The sequence below is a fragment of the Hipposideros armiger genome, unplaced genomic scaffold (assembly GCF_001890085.2).
Source record: "Hipposideros armiger isolate ML-2016 unplaced genomic scaffold, ASM189008v1 scaffold_117, whole genome shotgun sequence".
Classification (NCBI taxonomy): Eukaryota; Metazoa; Chordata; class Mammalia; order Chiroptera; family Hipposideridae; genus Hipposideros; species Hipposideros armiger.
This window is the reverse complement of record NW_017731467.1, coordinates 2383555-2405867: the sequence shown is the minus strand read 5'-3', so window position 1 is coordinate 2405867 and position 22313 is coordinate 2383555. Positions and strand designations below refer to the sequence as shown.

General features: G+C 40.4%; 1 protein-coding gene across 12 annotated transcripts in view; it reads left to right on the top strand.

Moving 5' to 3' along the window:
• Nucleotides 1-22313, top strand: part of PDZD2 (PDZ domain containing 2) — a 385588-nt gene that overhangs the window by 341350 nt on the left and 21925 nt on the right. For all 12 annotated transcript variants that reach the window (XM_019647870.1, XM_019647867.1, XM_019647869.1 and 9 more), the window contains 11 exons: nt 1906-2051; nt 4995-5114; nt 5918-6032; nt 8525-8598; nt 8754-8979; nt 9794-9911; nt 11551-11683; nt 16128-16209; nt 17686-17720; nt 18477-18633; nt 19763-20565. In XM_019647870.1, the coding sequence (XP_019503415.1) occupies nt 1906-2051; nt 4995-5114; nt 5918-6032; nt 8525-8598; nt 8754-8979; nt 9794-9911; nt 11551-11683; nt 16128-16209; nt 17686-17720; nt 18477-18633; nt 19763-20565 (2009 nt within the window). The remainder of the gene's footprint in view (nt 1-1905; nt 2052-4994; nt 5115-5917; nt 6033-8524; nt 8599-8753; nt 8980-9793; nt 9912-11550; nt 11684-16127; nt 16210-17685; nt 17721-18476; nt 18634-19762; nt 20566-22313) is intronic.

The window sequence follows — 22313 nt, the reverse complement described above, 5'->3', positions numbered from 1 at the left end:
GCGACTGATCTGCCTCGCCTGGGAAGAGTGCAATGATGGTGCCAACTTGGGCCAGTGAAGCAACGTCCTCCATAACTAGATTGAAGAACAAAAACGACAGCAACTTGTCTGTTCCCCTTCCCCCAATTCCCCATCACTGTTCCCATCCCCCCAATTACCCAATAAAAATCTTTAAAAAATAAATAAATAAATAAAATAAAATAAAATAGCATATAACATAAAGGAGGTACTGATAAGGATGTCTTTAAAAATTGTTACTATAAAAGTTTCTTTAACAGTACACAAAAGTACACTAACCATAAAGGGAAAAAAATCTATATATTGTACTACATTGAAATCATGAACGTTTGCTCATCAAAAAATACCATTAAGAAAGTAAAAATGCAAGTCATAGACATGGGAAAGATATTTTCAATACATAGACCCCACGACTTATCCAAATATCCAAAATAGATTAATAAAATCCTATCAATCAACAACAAAAAGACAGAAGCTCAATTAAAAATTGAGCCAAAGAGTTGGACAGGCACTTTACAACTTAAGAAAAACAGATAATGAATATTTAAAAAGATCAATCTCACTAGTCATCAATGAAATGTAAATTGAAAACCACAATGAAATGCCATCCTATATTCACCAGAGTGGCTAAAATTAAAAAGACTGACATTGCCAAGTGTGACACAGATGTGGAGAAACTAGAGCTCACACGCGCTGGTGATACAGTGTTGGTAAAGGTGAATATACGTATGCTTGTCACCCAGCAACTCCACTCCTAGATCTATTTATATCCAACAGATAGGACGTGTACAAGCACACTCCATCGCAGCGTACCTAGATCAGGGGTCAGCACACTACTGCCTACAGCTGTATTTGTGTGGCCCGTGAGCTATAAATGTTTCCTACACTTTTAATTGGTTGTAAAAAAAAAAACCAACATTTTTTTAAAGAATATGCAACAGAGACCATCTGTGGCTCATAAAGCCTAAAACATCGACTTATCTAGCCTTTACAAAAAAGAGTTTGCTGACCCTTGTTCACCATCTAAAACTGAAAACAAACCAAATGTCCCATCAGCAGTTGAATGGGTAAATAAATCGTGGTATGTTTATACAATGAAACAGTATACAGAAATGGGGTGAGCAAACTATTGGCAACAACATGTGGAATTTCACCAACCAATGCTAGGAACGAGGAGCCAGATACCAAAAATGTGCATGTGGTATGTGTTCATTTATATGAAGTTTGACAATAGGCAAAAGAAATCTATGATGTTAGAAGTCAGGAAAATGGTTATCCTGGGTGAGGGGTGGTTAGTGGCACAGAAGGGGCTTTTGGGTTCTGGCAAGATTCTGTTTTTTGGTTTGGGTATTGGTTATTGGTACCTTCACTTTGTGAAATTTCATGGAATTGTACACTTATGATATCTGCACACATTTCTGTAAGTTGTTCTACTTTAGTAAAACGTGTATTTAAAAAGTCATTTCTACCCAGGAAAAAAAGCATCTGCCCCACCAGTGGAACTGTACCAACCACAAAGTGATAGCCCTGCATCACTAGAAAACCATCCCTGAGAGCATTCTCACTGTGGTGTATTGCCTTGTCAATAAGCTGCCAGAGGCTGTATCTTATGTGGATGAGACATATACTTACATTACCCTTATCCAGTCTGGTTCCTTCAAAAATTGGCACTTTCTTCATAGTCTGGCATCAATGGCTACAACACACACCTGGTTTATGCAGAGCTTGATGGCAGAACGTGGTGAGCTCGGTGCTTTGAAAGACTAGACACCAGGTTTTTTGAAAACCACGAATGTGGGTACAAATACAACAGGTTTATGCCTCTGTATGCTCTTAAGATTCTTTTTGTCCCTTATCGAGCCATATTTTTTCCCCTGCCTTTTCAAGGGGGTGTACACCGTCTAGAGTCTGTTGAAGAATATAATGAGCTGATGGTGCGAAATGGGGACCCCCGGGCCAGGATGTTGGAGGTCTCCCGAGATGGCCGAAAGCACTCCCTTCCCCAGCTGCTGGACTCTTCGGGAATGTCACAGGTAGTCCCGTCCTCCGGAGCCTCTTGCTTTCTATATAGTCAAAGTTGACCAGTCAGCGATGGAAGGGCATGTTTCCACCCCGGGTCTCTAGGCTTTCTTTTGTTCTTTCAAAGACCAGCAACATCTTCCATGTTCCGAAGAACTGCCCATCTATGTGGGCCAGGAGTATCTGGGACTAGAGAGATGCAGTACAGAGAGTGAGGTCTGTCCAGGGAGGCTAGAAGGAAATCAGCCTAATATTTAAAAACAAGAGAGTAAAATAATCCCATGTTGGATCTTGACATCTTGATCTCCTTCCTACTGTGTGTTTTGGAACCGAGAGCCGCTTTCAACTGCCAGGAGACAATGGCGCCTCACCGTCTGTGGTGAACCACCATCACTCGCTTAGTGGGCGCATCGGGTGTCAGTTTAACAACTAGGTGGATGGATGCTGGGTAGTGTGAGAGAGGGAGGGAGTGTGCATACCTCTGCTATGCCTGGGATCCTACCTATTACACAGTAATCACTTAAATAGCCAGGGTCAGAGGAAACTGCAGCAGGAGTAAGTGGGTGATGATAATATTCCAGGGCCTGTCCCCACAAATGCTCGGGGTTTCCATAACCCTGAACAGGGGCTCCTCCTCAGTGACATCATCCTCAACCCAGTCAAAACTGGATATAGTCCCATAACCAAGTTGGAGGCCGCTCGGTCTCTGGGGAACTTGTGGGGTGTTCTTTGAGTCCTGGTACCATCAGCAAAAAGACTCAAGAGGAACCACTGGCATCTTGCTCCAGGTCTATGATGAAGCAGAGATGGAGGTGAGGAGCGTGTGGCCATAATGACCCCCGTAAGTACTTGGGGACTCTTATACCCTAGAGCTCTAAAGGACCTGGTCAGGACACCTGGGTCGGGCCCTCACTTTTAATGTGTTGTCAACATTTTACAGATAGGACAACTGAATCTCAAAGAGGTGAAGTGTTTTGCTCAAAGTGATATGCCAGAATCACTATGAAGAGACTTTTATCTGACCAGTAAAACGAAAAGTGCCTGCATTTCAGACGCAGTTGCTGATCAGGATGTTTTGTGTGGGTTCCACCCAAAGGCAACTTGAGTTGGGGCACCGAGAGAAAGCACAGCAAAAAACTTGTGTGGCACCTGGTGAAAACTCCTCCAGACTGAAGACAAGTCCATGGCCTGCTCAGAATAATCCAGTTGGACCAACAGAATCAGGAGATCAAAAAGTTGTAGGAAAGCTACATTGTCAGGCTGTTTTAGTTAGTGTGGAAGATGAGAGAGGATTTGCTGCCATCATAGCCAATGATGTCTAGTACTGAGGAAGTGATTTCTTAACTGATCTACTGAGGAAACCCAACCGTAGCTATAGCCTAACTAGAAATATCTATTTCTAACTAGGAACCAGGAAGCACAGGCTAGTGAAGATTGTAGAGAAATTACTTTTTTTCCTCTTCAAATTGTCATTGCTCTTGTCTTATTTTCTACCCATTTCTTTTTCTCCCAGGATTCACCTTTCTGCAATGATGGAAATGTTTTATATCTGTACTGCTCAATATGGTAGCTACATGTGTCTATTGAGCACATGAAAAGTGGCTAGTGAGACCGACAGCTGTATTTTTAATTTTAATTCATCTTAATTTAAATACTGACAGCCACAGGTAGCTAGTGGCTGCCACAGTGGACAGCACAGATCTAGAAAGCGCAGTGGGACCACTGAAACTCTTTGAGAGAACAGGGAAGCAGGCAAGCCTCTGGGTCCCGCTGGTCCCAAAAGGGAGATGGATTGAGGAGGTGCTGGAAATTGGTGATCAGAGAAAGGGTTTCCTTACGAATCCACACATGAACCTCTGTATTCAAGGGTTGAAAACTCATGGGCTATGTCTGGCTGTTTCCATGGTGGTTTCAGTAAAAGGGCAGCAACCTTGCCAAGTCAACATCATCTTTTTTTGAATCAGAGTCTGGGAGGCCCACATAGCTGGCAGATATTTTGTAAAACCGCAAAATATAATTGTTGTAAGCTGCCAGGAATACAAAAATATCATTAGCAGACATTTCATTTCTACCTTTGAATGTAGAATACACTAGTTAAAGATAAACACTATTTCTGATGTTTTCTTTTCTTGTATTAAACATGAATATATTTTTTTATTTTTTTGCTTATGCTGGAATATCTGTCATTTAAGAAATTTATTACTCTAAGCAGAATAGCAAGGAGCTAGACTAGAAGCGCTTTAGCAATAGATTCACTTAATCTCTTGTTTATGTTATAAATAGTGTACCCTGCTTACACATGTGTATATTGTGGGTGATGGACAGGAAAGAGATCAAGATTTGTGCTGCTGCATGCCAGGAAGGGAAAGTGTGGCTTACGGGAAAATATTTTATTGTCCAAATGTGAAGGATTAGAACTAAAGCTGCTGTAGTTTCTCAGTGGGATATTTTATACAGAATAACAGTTATCTGGGCTTGTGGTTTTGGTTTTATAAGAAACACGGGCTTACTAAGTTTTTGAGTGAATGAATTAAGCTTAAAATGGCAAGGTACTTGATAACCATGATTGTGAACTTGGGGTGGGGGCAGGGGGCGACTTCCAAGGGAGAACCTGACCCCAGAATGGTCATTCTACATCTCTGAGGCCTCTGGGTTTCTGGTTCCTGGCTCTGTTCCAGAAAGCAAGAAGCAGGATCCGTGGAGTAGGGGCGAGGAAAGAAACATCAGGTGTTTGCTATTTGTCATGTGGAGGAAAAAGGCATGGCGATCTATTGCAGTAAAGGCTAGTCCTCCAATGTTATTTATAATAAACTTTCTTTAAGCCTCTGGCCCAGAGAGAAATGGCTGTCTAACCCAAAAGACAACTGAGGTTTTCAAAATCTGAATATATTTCTATGCCAGAGGCCACAGAAGGATAAACGAGACATTCTCTGACCTTGCCGTGTGCTGACTTGTAGGAATACCACATTGTGAAGAAGTCCGCCCGCTCCCTAAGCACCACTCAGGTGGAGTCTCCTTGGAGACTCATTCGGCCATCGGTCATCTCTATCATCGGGCTGTACAAAGAAAAAGGCAAGGTGAGCTCTTTTCTGCCTACTGTTTTGCCCTCCAAGTGAATGTTAGCATATATTTCTTAAATAGTTACTTTTTATTATTGTTTTTATATGAAATAAAAAGTAAAACCTTTAAAGAGGAACAGATTAAGTGGCCTTTGTGTGGATTGGAGTGGCTTCTCTGGCATCCTTTCCTCTGGGCCCCTGAGTGAGGTGGTCACATCCTTTTTGCCCTTATGACGTTAGGAGCCACCAAGACCTGACAGGGCATAATCCCATATGGCATAAAGGTAGAGTGAATGCCCCAACTTTTACCACTATTGAGAGAAAAGCAGACCCTGCAGTTTTGGAGAATACTCCCAGTTTCCTTTTTGAATGAATTTCATGGTATTTTCATTATCATAAAGCAAATAATATATCTATAATTTGCTATTATACAAATATCAAAATGTCTATTTTGATATTACACAAACTGGAAAAACTGGGGGAAAAAAGAATAAAATCAATATGGCACCTGAATAGTGTGAAATGACTCTCATGAGCTATTAGTTGATCCATGTGAAATTGCCATTATTGGAGATCAAAGACTGTCAAATATTGGCAATTTCATATGTTTCAACCTAAAACTTTCTTGAGTATAACCCATAGCTAGCAATGCAAATAGATGTGAGGAGGTAAATGGAGAAGGGAAGACGACCTTGAATTTACTGCTAGTTACCTTAACTCTGAGCCTGGTTGGGGAGGACACCTCAGTTAAACACTGCAGTGGGAAGGGTGCCCTCAGTTAAATACTCCAGTGACAACCTGGACCCCTACTTTGGATGTAGGGCCTTGGCTTTAGCATTGCTGGAGGTCGAGACTGCATTCGAGGACAGATGGGGATTTTTGTCAAGACCATTTTCCCAAATGGATCAGCTGCAGAGGATGGAAGACTTAAAGAAGGTAGGAGAAAGCCTCTTGGGGGTCCTCAGTGGCGGTGAGCTTTGACTCCCTGGGAATCTGTCCCTTTGCAAGATGTGAAACGAGCAGCTGAGGCTGTGGTCTCGGGAGTCTAGTAGGCCTGGGCTGATTCTGGCGTTTATCATATCATGACCTTGGACAAGTGACCTAATCTGAGCTTCACTTTCCTCAGTTGTAAACTTGGGATATTAATACTTACCTTGAAGAGTTATTGTGAGGATTAAATTAGCTATTACATGAAAAGTGGATCAGTCTTTTTATTCGGGTCTTTAAATGTCAATCTTGTCTCCTTGGTCCTTGACCGTGCTCCTTGCCTTGAAGATTCCTGAGATTTTGTGCTCCATTCTTGCTTCAGGGCTGGAGTTCATACACATCTTTTGCATTCCCCATAGCACCTACCATTTTGACACGTATAAGCATACTACACAAGTGTTTTTCCTCCCCAGCTTTATGAGATATAATTAACATGTAACATTGTGTAAGTTTAAGGTATGCAACCTAATGATTTGATATGATTGCCACGATAAGGTTAGTTAACACCTGCATCACCTCACATAATGACCTGTTTTGTGTGTGTGTGATGAGAACATTTAAGATCTATTCTCTTTGCAGTTTTCAAGTATATAACACAGTATTGTTAACTATAGTCACCATACTGTACATTAAATCCCAGAACTTATGAATTCAGATTTTTTTCTTTTTATTAATATACTTCCATCATAAAATGATTAAAGCACAATATTTCTAGTTACCTTCAAAAATGCTATGACTGTTCAGTTCAATTGGCCCAAACTATAGGTGCTATTTTATTGAACTGGCTTTCTTTTTTTTTAATTGAGAGGGTGAATTGGAGTCTCCTTTTATTTAGGCAGAATGACCCTAGAAGCCTGTATGCTAATAAGACAGGACCAGTGTTAATATTTTGATGGCAGAATATTTATTTCTTTCTCTCAGAGGAAGGCTTAACTCCCAGGTGGTATTTGTGTCTACTTTCAGAACAACTTACAATTCTAGCAGAGCATTTTGATAATAGATGTGCCATGTGTTCACTTGATTGAAATTCATCCTGCAACGCTGGTAGAATGGAGCAAAATGGAGGGGGAAAAATCAACGGTTAGGACAGGTTAATACAATTTGATTCTTCCTAATACTTTTTTTTCACCTGTATTCATTTACAATAAATACAAGCCATTGGACTAGATTTTCAACCATGGAATATCTGTCTTTCTAAAATCTTGTACAAAGATTTTCAAGAGTATGAGCAACCATTTTAGTGTTTCCATTCTTTTCCCTTGTGGAAACAAACCAAAAACCTCACTTAGTTGAGTAATTGGTTATGCCAACTGATTTGTAAACAGATTCTTTCACTTATTTTACAACTTCTGTAATTGCCTTAAAGAGAAGGCACATAACAAATGCATGGGGACTTGCTACATTTTTAAACTCATCTACAGGATTCCTTGACTCAAATGCATGGTGAGCTCCTGGGATTGGCTGTTCATGGGAGGGGGAAATGTGAGTTCTTACGCTACTTTGAACTTTGTTATAGGTAAGGGAAATCCCTCTTCTGTCCTGCACTTCTGTCCATCTGTTCTTCTCTCAGGGAACCCTTTGTAGTATTTTGGATGAGCTGTTATTTTAAAAAACAGGCCATGTTACAAGAGTACAAACTAGAAACAAGCTCTAATAAGTCAACAGGATGTCCAAGTTCTTGTATATTCCCAGCAGACACTATCAACAGCCTGAAACATTACCTGACTACACCTTTTTGGTGTTGAAGATGAGTCCAGGATGTGAGGGGGAGGGGGAAGAAACACATGCACAGTTTGAGATTAGCCTACAATAATCTCTTAGATATAAGCATACAGTAACTTGCCAGCTTAATGACTGAGATTCTGGAACAGCATCAATAAGATCAGGCACCTAGACTATTTCTAGAGGTGGGGCTGCCATTCTTAAATAACATCTCACAAGTTTTTTGTCTCTATTATTGAAACTATTTTCCACGCTCTGTGATGATTTTCCAGGCTCAAAGAGCTTGTCTTTCTGCAAATATAGGAGTGGCTTCTCACATGTTGTGTGTGTTCATGCTTCATTGCCAATGAGTTTACGTTTTTTAAACAAAGACTATGAGGAAAGACTTGGGACTCAGTTTTTACAGTTTGATCTCTAAATGTAGGAAATCTGTTATCAAACTTGGCAAAGGCCACATAATAAGATCTTGATGCTTTCCATAGTTGTTTTAATTAAAGATAGAAATACAGAATTACTGCAAAAGACTATGCATTGTCATTGATTGTCCCATTTTGCGACATTCCTGGGAGCTAGGTTGATGAAAGTGGATTGGAACAAAAAACATTTTATAGAGTTGTAAATCAGGGACCATGAGGTATCCTATTCTAGTGCAGACTGAGCAGTTAGATTCCAGTAAATTAAAGCTTGACGGTAACGTAATTTTCCTATTTGGTCACTAGGGGATGAAATCCTAGATGTAAATGGAATACCAATAAAGGGCTTGACGTTCCAAGAAGCCATTCATACCTTTAAGGTAACAACATTCTTATTGATCTCGTTTGTCTTCTTATGCCTTTCTTTCCTTCATTTCATTCTGGTTTGGGCTTGGTGATTTTTTTTATTTTTTTTCACTCTTTGACATAGTGACAGTCTGAATGTTTTAGCTCTACTTTCTTCATGTTTTCTCAGCAAATCCGGAGTGGATTATTTGTCTTGACGGTACGCACAAAGTTACTGAGCCCAAGCCTCACACCCTGCTCAACACCCACACACATGAGCAGATCCAGCTCCCCAAACTTCAACGCCAGTGGGGGAACCTCAGTGGTAGGCTCAGACGAAAGCAGTTCTTCATCCCTGGGTCGGAAGGCCCCTGGGCCCAAGGACAGAATTGTGATGGAAGTAACCCTCAACAAAGGTGATAACACCAGCTAGTCCTCACTTCTGTTACATTCTCTCAGTTGACAACTTGTTTTCTGTTCTTAGGTTAACTTTTTATGTTTTTTCTATGGATTGTTCCTTTGGAGCAATCTGCTCCCAACAACATATGGTATTCTCTAAATGGACAGTGGTGGGATCAAAAGTAGAGATTTTAGTCATTTTACTAAAGTGGAGGGAACTTAACAGTAACACAAAGTCCTTTAAGCTCTTCCCAGATGACTCACTGTGTGTCAGACTCAAGTTTAAAAAAAAACAAAACACTGACTAGCTTAATTCTAGGGCTAATATAAAAGTTTAAAAACAAAAGATTATAGTTAAGAATACAGTTAACACCAGTAACTATGACCTGAGTGATCACCAAATCGTATTGCTTGTCATCTTTGTTTCCTTTTCTTCCCCGCCAACTGTAGAAATATCAGGAACAACTAAATAACCAAGAGCTTAGTTGCTAAAAAGAGAGGTGAAGAAAATCTAAAGTTGTATATCCAGAATAAACTATATTACTTCATCTCTGCCTATATAGTCCAAAAACAGATTTGAGGGGCTGTTTCAACTAAGCAGCAAATGGACCACTGATTAATTCACAGTCCAGAATTAGCCCCCGGTTCTGCCCTGGACTCGTTTCATTCGCAGAACACGGCAATGTAGACAAAGGAAAGCAGGGTTTACTTTCTGAGTCTGGTCAAAAAACAAATGGTTACTGGTCTGAATATACTTGAATGCGGTTTCAAATCACTCATGCTTCTTTTCTTTTTTTTATTTTTTTTTTCTTTGCATGGTGCCTCCTGCAGAGCCCAGAGTTGGATTGGGCATTGGTGCCTGCTGCCTGGCTCTAGAAAACAGCCCTCCCGGCATCTACATTCACAGCCTTGCCCCAGGATCGGTGGCCAAGATGGAGAGCAATCTGAGGTTTGTTGTAAACCTGATGGTACAGGGTTCTGGTGTGTTCGTGAACATGTGAATACATGCACATATAAGATACCTGCCCTATTACATTCCCTAGTGGGATTCTACGTCTTTTTATTATTTGCACAAATAGTGCCAGGATTATAATTAATAACATCTCCAAAGATGAAAAGCTAATATAAATGAATTCGGGTTGAATTGGAGAATTCTGGATCTTGGCCTTTCTTACCTATTTTGTTCTGTTGGGACATAGAAGTTCAGTTTCAGAAACTTGACAAACTACAAATCCATACAGATATCTCTGATTACCTAAATATATTCTTTCACTTTTATATTCAGCTATGTAAAATTTATATGAGGTGCTAGGAACTGCTCATCATGGTTTAGAATCACTGGATACAAGAGAGTCCTGAAATCATGCCCTTAAATGGGAGGCCTTTCTTATTAAGTATAGTCTCTTGAACCTTTTCTGTTGTTTCATTCCTGTTTGAGTGGTGATGTCTAGATGCTTACTGTCTGAAATCAGCGCGTGTCTGATTTCTCAATCCAGCTAGCTGGGTTTTGTAGCGTGGGTATTCTGTTTATACAAGACATGCCTAGGTGCTCTGTTATGTAGTAGTTGCAATGGGCCTGTGCCCACCTAAACTTCACAAGAATGTACATGCATTGCACAAAGCCCTCTGTGCAAACAGTATCACCTTTCTCCCCTATAAGCGTCTAAGTCCTTGGGCAGTTGAAGAATTGTCAAAATGACATTCCTTGAGGTTGCCATTTTGGGGCCCTGTCAATAGATTGTATTATGTTTTCAGTTAATCATCAGAGTGAATTTCCATATGAAAAAAAAAAATTTAGCAAATCATCCAAAGTACATTAAAGAAAATATACTTTTAGAACCCAAGGAAAAAAAATCCTTTAATGACATCCCAAGATGATGTTTCTTTCTTGAATGGTTCCATATGTCTGGAGCCTGCCAAGTGAACATTCTTCAAACCCCATATAAAGAGTCTTTGTTCTCTCCACTGAGTTCTCTCCCTGTAATTTCAAGTCAAATGGGCATCTTGTCCTCAATTTCTCATTTGTTCAAATTTGAAACGTTGTTACAAATTCTTGGGTAACCTTTGAGCTTCAGATATTTCCTCCTTAAATTATATTACAATAATCATTTCAAGATGGTAGGAAAAAAGAAGTTGATGGTGGTCGAGGAGCTATCACATGATGATCAAAAGGTAGACAGACTTCAGTTCAACAGTGTGTGACATCTGGGTGACCTCTCTGAGCCTGTGGTCTTATCTACATAATGGGAATAATAATACCTATTCAAGCATTGTTATGTAAATTGATTTGTATAGTGCCACACATATGCTATGCGCTCAAGAAAGGGTAGCCTTTGTTGTCCTTATTATCCATTTTATTTAACTACTTTACTTCTGAAAATGCAGGTAGATATGCGTAATGACCTTTGCCAATTTAAAATCGAATGTGTTTATGTGAATGTGTTGCTGTTTTCCATGTATGCAAAGATGAAAGGATATCATTTGCTTCTTTCAAGTATTCAGAAAAGATTTCATATTATAAACCTCTCCCAGAAGAAAATCTTGTAAAAAGCTGTTACCACAAAGCGTTGATTATGTTGCCTCCTTAGCCGCGGAGATCAAATCTTAGAAGTGAACTCAGTCAACGTTCGCCATGCTGCTTTAAGCAAAGTCCACGCCATCTTGAGCAAATGCCCCCCAGGACCTGTTCGCCTTGTCATTGGCCGGCACCCTAATCCAAAGGTGAAATATTTTATACTGTTCTGAGATTGGAAAGATGACTTGACTGTTTGTCCAGTAGTAGTGACACACATATTCCAATGATGACACATCTTTGGTGAGACAGTTCACCCCACTGGGGATGGGAATTGGCCTATGGCCACACACTAGCCAAGGTAACTGATACACGTGGGAAATGAATCATCAATCGGGATTTCTTTGTCTTCACACTCTTAGAAAATTTTATTGGTCACTTTTGACAACATTATTGGTGAATTTAAAATTTGGTAGAAGGTAGGAGTACTGGATTCTCATTAAACCCCAACTGGCTTTTTGATCTCTGGTGAGATATTTAACCTCTTTGGGTTTCTGCATCAAGAAAATCTGAGATCGTTAGACTAGATGATTTGAATGGGCCATTCCTGACCTGAGCAGAGAATACTTCTGTAATTAAGGCTTACGAGCCCACTAATTTCTTTTCATCATTGATATCATACTGTTGACCCATGCTGAACTTACAGATTATCGTACACCGTCTCATTGACCTCTGCTGTTATTTGGGTATCTCTTCTATACTTGTACAGTTGCTTTTAATTTTTTTAAGCTAACCACAGGACATGGAAGCAAGTTCATCTGAACCCTTTTTGAGCACTAGTTTTGAGTGCTCAATGTAAAAATCTTAAAATTAGCTTGTCTCTAACTTGGTAATCAGGTTATATTTTACAAAATTTGACCTTTTCCTTTTTCTTTCTTTTTTTTTTTTAAATTAGTTTCAGGTGTACAGCACAGTGCAATAGTTCTAATTTTTACCCTTCAAAGTGACAGCCCTCCTCCCCCAATCTGCCACTCCACTCCCCCCACGTATCATACATATCTATTACAATTCCACTGACTCCACTCCCACACTATACTCCACATCCTGTGACTAGATATTAATGTTCAATTATAATTGACATACAATATCATACAACATCAGCTTCAGGTGTACAGCGCAGTGATCAAGCCTCTACCCCATTGACCTTTTCTTTTAACAACTCAAAATGCTCATTAAGAACGTTAGCGCCTCCCATTCCTGTCATATGGCCAGGCCACCACCTCCACTTGTATTATTTGTAATATTATTTGATTATGTCCTAAATGGTCCCAGGCTACTGTGCTTGATGGACTTGTACGACATTGTAAGAGTACAAAGTCTGCACCAAGAGACCTGTGGGTCCTCCCAGGTGCCATGTGTGGATTTCTTTAGTGTAGAACTTGATAGCATCATTTTTAGTGTCTCGGTGGTGTTTGTTGTACTGGTCCCCCCCAGACTCAAACTGTGACTATGCCTTGATCTGGGAAGATGATGTCCACTACAGTGCTTGAACAAAGATTGTCATTAGACTGATTCAAAGTCAACTCTACTGCTTTTTTTTCCAGATTCTCTTTTATCTGTGTGCATTCTCAAAAATGGCTTACATAAAAACTTCTTAAATAAATATCATTAATATAAAATCAAATCCCACTTCTACCTTTTTCTTTTTTTTCTGCTTGTCACTTCCCAATTTTCTCCTTTCTGTGCTGTAGTCCTGAGGCTCTCCCTTAGAGACTGTTCTACTTTGTCCCCTACTGCCCCCATGGTTCTCTTTGGGTCACTTTTAACATGACTTTGCCTCCTAGTCACAGGTAGACCAGTCTCAGCTCCTTCCTCCAGGGTCCTCTCTTGGCTTCCAGCACCCACAAGGCCACACCTCCGTTCACCTTAGGAAGCTGTCCAGTAAGCTGTGGCTGACCTAGCATATCCCTCAGCAACATTATAGAAAGTTAAGTTTTCAGTGGTTTGTAGTCTAATGGCTTCAAGGCATGTCTGACATCAAAATCCATTCCAACATAGCACAGGTCATGATTTTTTCAGAGTCCACTTCGTCTCAGCCCAAAAACATCTGCCTAATTTGCTAATATAGTCAAACCAAAAAATGGCATTCAGTGCAAAGCATAATAATCCCTGATGGGCTATGGTGTACGGTCGGTCCCGTTGAGCACACAGGTTGATTCATGTTTCTAGCCGCAATAAAATAGTCGTCATGATGGTGTTGGAGATATGTCCACCAAAATCAAATTTCAGTAATTGTTTGACTGGATTTCACGTTTCTTCCGAGGTAAACATGGTGTTCTTAGTTGTAACATCATACTATATTTTTCTTTTGGTCAAAATTCCATTTTATGTTTAATGTATTTTTGTACCACTTATCCCAGCATTTCATGCCAATAGTATATTTTAATACTGAATGTATGTGCTTCCTTAGTTTTCATGTTGTTCCAAGAGAAATACCACAAGGATTTTCTTTTCTTCTGTTTCTCATAATGACTGGAGCAGTGGCTGCCCACTTGGGATATTCAAACCCTCCAGGTCTAGACAAGCTCAGATTTGGACCTGCTTCGGGTAGCAGCTTCTACCTTATCTTAAGTAGAAGAAAGTAATAGAGGCCCATTTTTAATTGGTACTGGGGCTTTCCACATGATTAGAATTATCCAGCAAATCTTTCACTTGTTTCAAACCCCAACCATATTTCTCCCACTCAGAAAAACAATTGCAAATATTGAAAGCCTCGTATCAAGAAAAAATTGTAATGACTATTAACTGGTGTTTTCTCTAGCTCATTTATACAAAATTACCATTTGCTTTATGAAAGGGTAAAAGTGTGTGTGTGTGTGTGTGTGTGTGTGTGTGTGTGTGTGTGTGGTGTGTGCATATGCCTGTGTCCATGTATGTGTACATATTTTATTTCTTTTAACACCTATAGGAAAGTATTACATAGAGGCCATGATGTGATTATTATTTATCTGTTAGGTTAAAATGTAATGCTGAGTGCTGTATAGAAATATTTATTTACTTATTAAGACAAATTGCTATGCTTATCCAAATATTATTTATGCTAAATGTTATTTTAGTACACAAAATTATCATTCTAGGTTTAAAATCCTCTTACCTTTAAAAAAGAAACTATATATGTTGTGTAATTGTCTTTTAAATATCTCATAGTTTAGCATTTAGCATATATCAGGCTATTAAAAAAATCTTTCCATGAATAATGATAGTTATGGATAACAATTGATAGGGGGAAAAAATCCATGTATCTACCATGATACTAATAAATATCAAAGGAAAAGAAGAGTTATAAAATTACTATTTTGAAAATTTCATCATAATAATTGATTCAGGTAAGAATAATCAATGATGCTAAAACCATTGAGTGAAAATATATTAGGAGCAGGATGTTCACATAGTCTCAAACTATTACCTCACAGATTATTCATTAATGACAAAAAAAATGCATAATCTAAATCTAAGCATGAAGAAACTATCAGACCAATTCTTTGAGGGTTTGGATTGTCCTGATTTTTTCAAAACATCAGTATAATGAAAGACAAAGGCTCAGAATTGTTTTGGCTTAAAGGAAACCAAAGAGACATGACAACTAGATCCTGAATTGAATCCTGGAATGCCAAAAACAAACAAACAAACAAAAAACTGTAAACATTACTATGCAAAGAAGTTGGTCAATAATAGTCCACAGCAAGATAAGGAGCTTGTGCCAGAATGTAAATCAGTTACATCACTGCACATCATTAGTTTACTGGACATTTTTTCCTTGGCAAGACATTGTTAATAAAAGAAGCTGGGTATTGTATTGATTTGCATTCTCGAGGAAAATCCTTATCTTATCACAGTCTGGAATCAAACTTTCGGGAACTACTTCCAGTTTACAGACACACTTTGAGTAGCATTCCTGAAGGATAGTATCAGGTCAAATGGCTAAATTGGAACATGAAATGTATATTAGGCAATCATTTGTATCAACATTAGATTTCCTGAATTTGATAGTAATACCAGGGTTATTTAAGAGAATGTCCTTGTTTTTAGGAGTCGCGTGCTAAAATATTTATGGGTGAAGGCTCATGATGTCTGCAACTAATTCCCAAATGGTTTAGTAAAAAGTTATAACAGTGTGTGTGTGTGTGTTGTGTGCACGCGCGCGTGTAAAGACAGAGCATGAGTGTAAATGTGGCAGAATATTAAAAATAGTGAATCTAGGTCAAGAGTGTACTATTTTTGTGCTACGCTTGCAAGTTTTACGTAGGTTTGAAATTGTTTAAATAAAATGTTTAGGAAAAAAGAGTCAGAAGTGAGTGTTCTAGAGAGAGGGAGACATCAGCCATGTTGTTGGTAACCATAGCACCTGAATGCTTAATTGACTTGGGAACCAGCTGAAGGCCTTGTTTTGAATACACTGTTTAAAGCTGTCAGTTAACCCAGCCCTACGCCCTGTATGTCCTGAGTGATTGCTTCAGAAGGGTGATCAGCATACTTGGCCCTGTGGTTTTCCTCTTTGTCTGTGCTCAGCCTCTGTCTCTGGTTCTAGCTACTTTTATTGGGGAAAAATAAATAAATAAAACCATCTAATTTGTGCTTTCTGCTGAAAATCAGGTTTCCGAGCAGGAAATGGATGAAGTGATAGCACGCAGCACTTATCAGGAGAGCAAAGAGGCCAATTCCTCCCCTGGCTTAGGTACTGTAATTGCACCTTTTCATTGAACATTCAGAAGGGTCTCTCATTTTGTTCCCCCACGGGGCACTGCCCCATGTAATATTATTGGATCCTCTCTAAGTACCAGGTTTGCAGAAGTAGCTGTCAAAGAGATTCCATCCTGTCTCCCTGTTGCTACTTTTGATTTCTGCGGTTATTTCATGTGCTTTATTGAAGTTCTAATCATGCATGCTTCTTACACTATTTTAAGATAATTTGTAAAAATGAGGTAGCAGCGTTTCACATGTTTATGCTCAATTCACTGAAACGTTCTAGGTGAAAATGAAGCAATACCAAAATATCAGTTGTTTGGTAGATACAGAGTATTATTACCCATGCAAAAACCTGGGATTTCTTCACATGAATTAAAAGTTTTTACTTAAGAAAGGTAATCGAGGCCGCAAAACTCATGCTTTCCCTCTTCTTAAGTGTGGAAAAGTTCAGGCAAAGAAGGATTGCAATCGTAAGAATTTCATATGAATTTAAAATATAAAACATTGCATCAAGTTTTAAAATCATGTTTCCTGTAGAATGGAAACCTAAAGGGACTCGGCAAACATGTCCGAACTTGAGATATTACTGATGTTAAGATTGATGTCGGGAGAAAAAGGAACTGAGACATGAGTTACTGGTTGTCAGAGGAAAAGGAAGGCATAGGAGTTTTTGGCAACCATGAAATACCCCGATTATTTGCATCCATAATTAATATATTTAAAGTGGGCCCAGCCATAAAGGGCTCTTTATTCAACCAGCTCATACTCCTGAACTGCCTGAAAGCCGTCCTCTCATAATCCCAACATATTCCCTTGATCATCTATAAAAGAGTTTAGTAAGCCATGATCCCCATTTCCAAGACCTTTTTGCTCATGGCATCTAATTTAAAGTCTCAAATGCTGAGTCTTTTCATCCTTAAACTAAAAAACTAAAATAGACATTCCACCCTCTCCCAATTCTTTCATGAGTTTCTTGGGTGGTGTTCCTTTGTTCATTCATCCTTCAGTCCATTCAACAACTATCCCAGAACACTTCCTAGATCCAGGTGCAGGGCTGGGCAATAGGTACAAGGTCTCTCGTTCCTGTCCATAAAGAGTTGAGGAAGGGAGATGAGATGCATCCACTTATAATTAAATGATACTATGTGTATGGAAATTGGTGTATGGGGAGTGTAAAATACTTTTGAAATTCAGAAGTTGCTCCCAATGGGGAACATCATGGAGGTGGTGGTAGTATTTGAGTTAGGGCTTGAAGCATGAGCAGACGCTTGGGAGATGGGATGGCACTGGAGTACCCAGGTAGATGGCATGCATGTCTGTACCTGTGCACATGGCCCGTCAGTGCCAGTCAAACTAAGGTTTGTTTAATAAGCTTGGCTCCTTCCTGTTCTAGATAAGGATGTGCCTGTTTGTAAGGATTTGAGCTTCCCTGTTCTAACAACATGGTCAAATTTTTCCCTCACAGGTACTCCCTTGAAGAGTCCCTCGCTTGTAAAAAAGGTGAGTCAAGGTGCACCGCTGCCGCGCTCAGCTGGCCCATGAACAAATTCCTGGAGCCCATCAGTTAAATTTGAGGGCCCAGCCCATATTTCTGTCCATGAGTCATTTGGCCACCTTACCCAGGAAATGGCCACAATGCTAATTTGAGAACAAATATACAAACGTGTTTTTTTTTTATTAAATATTCATCCAGGAAAAGAATAGAGCAACAAAATGAAAGAACTGAGCTGCACTTTGAAAAACAGTTTTCAAAGAGGGTCCCACTTGGTTTTGGGGGACCTGTGACTTTAAGGAGATGGATGGTAGACTCTTTCTCATCTGGCTCTTCCTAAATCCCAGTGGATCAGAGCGCAGGATTCAAACCCCTCCCCCTCCACCCCCCATTTTCTGTCCCATCAATAGGCTGACACAGTAGCTTAAAATTTCATTCTGTTTTCCTTTACCTCTTCCCTGATGTTTTTCCTGGGAGGGTTGATATATTGCTGCTGTGGCTTTTCTAGTCGTTGCCAAACATTTGACAAAAAAAAATAATAAATTTTTTTTTCTTAACAACCTTGTCTGGCAGCAACCATTGGCTTTTTATTCATCCATTGTTTAATTGAGCCATCCTAAAGTAAATGGAAGTGGGTGTTGACTATCACAGCTGTTTCGAATGGCTGTGGATTCGAACAAAGTGTTCATGGAAAGAGGGGAAGTAATTACTGTTTCAAATAATCCTGATGCGCCTTGTGAGCCACCCAGTATTGTCTTCAACAGGACTCCCTGATCTCTGAATCAGAACTCTCTCAGTACTTTGCCCAAGATGGCCCAGGCCCCTTGTCAGACTTCGTGGTGGCCGGCTCCGAGGACGAGGATCACACGGGAAGTGGCTGCAGCACCTCTGAGGACGGCAGCCTGCCGCCCGGCACCTCCAGTAAGCAACCCTGGCCACACCGGTTTACGTGTCCCGGTGCTGTAACATGATGAGAGAACTGGAAGCCATGCCCCTGGTTGTGGAGAGCCATCTTACTACCCTGAGTAAATACTGTTAACAACTGGCCGCTCAGTTCTGCAGTAAGGTCTCTACCCAGAGTGTTGGATGTGGCTAAGCTGGAGTCCCTCTGGATGCTGTGTCCACCGCAGTAGTCTTGAAATTTATGGCATCAAATCAGGGTTGGCAACTTGATGACCTTATGTTGTAGGGAAATCCTAGCCAATTGCCAGGGCCCTTCCCTCCCTGGGCTCTAACTTAATTCTTTTAGGAAGTGCCGAGTGAAAGATTCAGAACTTGTAAGAGACAGTCGTTTAATCATTATCTTCTCAGTATATGAGATACTGACTTCTCAGACTTCTGCTGGTATGGCTTCCCTTTTTCTTTCTAATGCCCGAACTAAAAAATGCCCTTGTCTTAGGAAAGGCAGGTGATGAGTGCTCTGGCTTTCATTTGGAGCAGCTGATGAGCTTACGTTTAGTCTCTAATAGAAACATTTCAAGGTGGGAGCACGTGTAATTGTTCACGACATTTAGCAAGACGTGAAGAGTGTGCCAAGCAGCCCATGCTTTGCTTCCCTCCCCTGGTTGGAATTTATTTACAGACTATAATCTCAGGCTTCACTGCACCACACACTCTAGGATCTTACAGGTCCGTTAATCAAGTCCCCCTTTTTGCAGATGAAGGGCGAGCCTCGGGTGATACGAAGGCCTAGGGGTGCGACACATGTTGGTCCCCGGGCACCCTCCTAAAGAGGAATTCTCAGCAGCAGCATCTAGAACCCCAGCAATGTGTTAGCCATGCTGGATGGTGACGGATTATGCATTTCTGTCTCTAGGCAACACCCATGTTTAAGTTAAACAGCCCAAAGGCTGAGGTGCAAAACAGTAAAAACACAAACAGGGAGGAAAAGGAGAGGGAAGCCTGCTGTCCACTCTGTGCAGATCCCAAGAAGCCTAGAGCTCAGCGGCCAGAGGGTGTGTTACTGGCAATTGTGGAAATGCTCAGGGGTTAACTTGTAAGATCAGGCCAAATGGGAAATTATTTCACTTGACTTTCCTTTCCCCACCAGCTCACAGAGAATCAGGAAAAGCCAGGGCCAACAGCCTTGTGTCTCTAGGAAGCCAGCGGGGCTCTGGGATCTTCCACAAGCAGGTGACAGTTGCCAGACAAGCCAGTCTCCCTGGAAGCCCGCAGATCCTCCGAAACCCTCTCCTCCGCCAGAGGAGGGTGGGCTGCTATGATGCTGACGATGCCAGCGATGAGGAAGAGTTTGATGGCGAAGGGGACTGCATTTCCCTCCCGGGGACCCTCGCAGGTTCCGGCAGGCTTCTGACAGAGGACAACTCTAGGCGTGTCGTAACAACCTCTACCAAGGTCATGGGCATCAACAACCAAGAGGAACATCCCCAGAAAACACTGGTCAGCAAGGCTTCCTCGGTGCCTCTCCTTGGCAGCTCATTGGACTTAGAGGAGAGCATCCCGGGGGGTGTGGGGGTCACTTCTCATGCGGCCAACCTGCTGGCCTCTGGAGCGGCCCCCAAGGGTGGCCCTGGCTGCTTGGGGAGGAAGGAACTATCAGGATCACGGAGTTCGCCCAAATTGGAGTACAAATCTGGTCCCCAGAGTCAGGTGAGCGTGGACAGCCCCAGTTCCCCCCAGCAGAAGATTGAAAGCCTGGGGCCCAGGCACAAACCGGTGGCCAGGGTCAGCCCACACTGCAAGAGACTGGAGGCAGAGGCCAGGCCCGGCGGCTCGGAGGCAGCAAACCGGACTGATGGAGCTAATGACCCATGTCGTCTGGACTCTAAAGTCAAGGCCACGTCAGTCCAAGTGACCGTGACTGGTTTTCGACCAGATGGACCTGTGGAGAAGGTAACTGATTTTCTCTTAGTTATTTGGGATCTAAGTGAATATTGCGTGGATGAATATGAAGTGTCGCATAGGATCATCTGCCTGAAAGAAAGGATAATGATTGGAGGCTCGTCTGTTAACAGTCATGCATTTCAGTACACAGACTGCTTGGGAGCCTGTTCATATATTGGCAGGTTGGTAGGGGAAGGTGCCCAGGAACTGAGTCATAGATCATTTGGCCAAAAGATATAATCTCTGTCTTTCCTGTACACAGGCCTGTGGGGGATGATGGGAGAGCAGTGCGAGGCAGGGGAAGGAAAACCCTGGGTCTGGTACCAGCTTCTTCAATGAAGCTGGGTGACCATTTGGGCGAGTTATTGAATCTTTCTGAGCCACAGTTGTCTGGACTATAAAGTAGTGGTACTTTTGTCTGCCCTGATCATCTCAGAGTTGGGGTGACTGTCAAATGTAGGGTAACAGTGATTATCTCCTACTGATGAGGTTCTGAGTGGTCCTTATTTTTTCAAACGTTCTACAGTGATTATGTGTAATTAAAGGTACTCGTACCCTTGTTGTATCACATGAAAGAAACTTATAATGCACTACAGTCAATGCAAGTTAATATTATTTATGTTACTACTTGGTTACACCTATGTCACAATGGCCCAGAATTACCAAATTGCTTATTTTTTAAAATTTCGGTATACCTCCATTTTAGCAAGGAGAGTAAGAGAAACTAACACTGTTTACAATCTTCTCAACATAAAGGATTTCTAAGCAAAGAATCTGAGATGATGTGTGAGGCCATATTTATAAAGATATGTGTTCAAGTGGTTTATATAAACATATGTGTAAATAGACCCATAAAATATGAAGTCATAAAAACTACACTGGGCAGAAGGGGTTTGTTTTGTTAACCTTATGGAAAAAGTAGAAACACACACCTTTTTCCCCTCCCCCTAAAAAATTACTACCTCCAATTAGCATGTGTTTTAAAATGTAATGTTCAGCTAATGGGTAAACCCTTTCTTTTAAAAAGTATCACCTATAAGTGTTGGATTGGCCTTTTTTATTCATAATAATTTATATCAATTAAAATAAGGGCTTTTGTAATTGTGAATTAGTATTCCCAATAAGAACTTTGAGCAGCATTTAAAACTTTTGTACAAAATAATTTTAATTTTTCTCATAAAAATTTGTTCCAAAATTTGATTTTATTTATACATGAGAAAGAAAATAGAATGCATTGACATAAAGCATTTACCCTCAAATATTGGAAGTTAAAAAAACTTTCTCTTTTGGTAAATGGGTTGTCCTCTACAGTTTTTATTTAATACTTTTTAAAATTAAGAGGAAATTCACATAACATAAAATTAAACATTTTAAAGTGTATAATTCAGAGGTACTTAGAGGTAGTGGTTACACTATCTAGTTCCAAAACTCTTCTACTGTTTTTATATTATATCTCTGCCTTATTGGTAAATAGAATACTAACTGAGTTAAACCCTGTGTAGATTTCCCTCAGTAGATAATTGACATTTTAATAAATGATTTTTTTTTTTTTTTTTTAATAAGAGTAGCTGAAAGACACCATCCATTTCACCTCCTCCCTCTGCTGCCACCTTTGGGCCACTTTATGGCTCTTTTAACTCAGAGGGTAAATCTCAAATCTGATTTAATGTTTTAGCAAGTTTTTTTTTATTTTTTTTTATTTTTTTTTTTAAAGATTTTTATTGGGGAATTGGGGGGATGGGAACAGTGCTGGGGAA